Here is a 1,697-nt window from a genome sequence, read left to right as displayed (position 1 = left end):
TGAAATTACCATCTGTTCCGCAGGAAAAATCTGAGGCTTTCTGTTCTTGTAACGATTTATAGCCTTGGATATCCTATGCAGGGTCATTGAGTTGAAATGATTCCAAGGCACATAACCACCATCACAGCCAAAGTTGTTAACAAAGGGAAGTACTGAGAATATTGGTATTTTAATCCTAATTATGTAATGTGTTACTTTTTATTACACATACCCAATGTCATATTATAACCATCTTTATATATGGTAACAAAATTAAGATTTTGTTCAGTCATATTTTATAAACTCCTCTTAGTTATGAATTTCTGGAAAGAGAAAACAATATCTTTTAAATGTCAGGTCATTCATATAAACAAAAAACAATACGAAATCACTGATTGTAAATATTAACTTTAATTTCCTACAGTTTAGAGAAGTTGCACATTATGGGGAGAAGAAATAACACTAACGTATCTGACTTCATCCTGGTGGGATTGACAGACTCTGAGGAGATCCGACTGGTCCTCTTTAATCTCTTTCTCCTGATATACCTGATTACTGTGCTGGGGAATGCAGGGATGATACTGATCATTCGCCTGGATCTCCAGCTTCATACCCCCATGTACTTTTTCCTCAGTCACCTGTCATTTATTGATCTCAGTTACTCAACAGTCATTGTCCCTAAAACTTTAGAGAACTTAGTGACTTCCAACAAACATATTTCATTTGGGGGTTGCTTCAGCCAGACGTATTTTTTTATTTTCTTGGCTGCCAATGAATGTTTTCTGCTCTCTTCGATGGCCTATGATCGGTATGTCGCTATCTGCAACCCTCTACAATACCCAGTTATTATGTCCACTGCACGGTGCTACTCCCTCATCACTGCACCTTACATGATTGGCTTTATGGATTCCACTGCGAGTGTGCTCGCCATGAGCACCTTACATTTCTGTAACTCCAATGTAATCCACCACTATTTCTGTGACACCACTCCAGTATTAGCCCTCTCATGCACTGACTCCCTTAATGTTGAGATCACAATATTCATTTTTGCTAGTTTCACTTTAGTGGCATCTCTCATCATAGTCTCTGTGTCCTACGTGTCCATTCTCTCTGCTATCCTGAAAATCAGTTCCACATCAGGAAAGCGAAAAGCCTTTTCTACCTGTGCCTCCCACCTCCTAGGAGTCACCATCTTCTATGCTTCCATGATTTTCACTTACTTAAAGCCTAGTAGTTCATACTCCTTGGGCAAAGACCAAGTAGCCTCAGTGTTTTATACTATTGTCATCCCCATGCTGAATCCACTCATTTATAGTCTTAGGAACAAAGAAGTGAAAAATGCTCTCATTAGATTTAAGAAGAAGAGAGGGATCAGGAGGCTTTCATGATGACAATGATGTGAAATATTTAAAGTCATACTGGGCATTCCTTTCATGTTTCTCTCCTAAAACAATTTAATCTTTACATTATTCTCTGTTTCTATATTCGATAATATTTTGGCACAACTAAAACAATTTCACTAGTTATGATATATTATACAGAGAAGAAGTGTATATAGCACAGTGGTTAAGAGTACTTTTTTACAATGATACATTTCAGGTTTTAAACTCTCGTTCAGATACACTTTTAACATAACCCTGGCAATTTACTAATACTTTAAGTATTTTTTGTTTTGTTAAGTGAGAAATATATATATAAATATTGTTTTGTTAAGTGAG

The 1,697-nt window shown here is 36.5% G+C and overlaps 1 protein-coding gene across 1 annotated transcript; it reads left to right on the top strand.

Annotated features, from left to right (window-relative positions):
- The first annotated feature begins 422 nt into the window (after positions 1 to 422).
- LOC102834557 (olfactory receptor 8H1-like) lies at positions 423 to 1,367 on the top strand. The gene has a single exon (XM_006877831.1). The coding sequence runs from the start codon at positions 423 to 425 to the stop codon at positions 1,365 to 1,367; it is 945 nt and encodes a 314-aa protein (XP_006877893.1).
- Positions 1,368 to 1,697: the final 330 nt, after the last annotated feature.

The sequence above is a fragment of the Chrysochloris asiatica genome, unplaced genomic scaffold, assembly GCF_000296735.1.
Source record: "Chrysochloris asiatica unplaced genomic scaffold, ChrAsi1.0 scaffold00627, whole genome shotgun sequence".
NCBI lineage: Eukaryota > Metazoa > Chordata > Mammalia > Afrosoricida > Chrysochloridae > Chrysochloris > Chrysochloris asiatica.
Note: the sequence above shows the minus strand (reverse complement) of the source record. Positions and strands in the feature narration are given on the sequence as shown.

What these genes read in the sequence shown, in the direction of transcription:
- LOC102834557 (XM_006877831.1), top strand. Translation starts at nt 423, where the DNA reads ATGGGGAGAAGAAATAACACTAACGTATCTGACTTCATCCTGGTGGGA.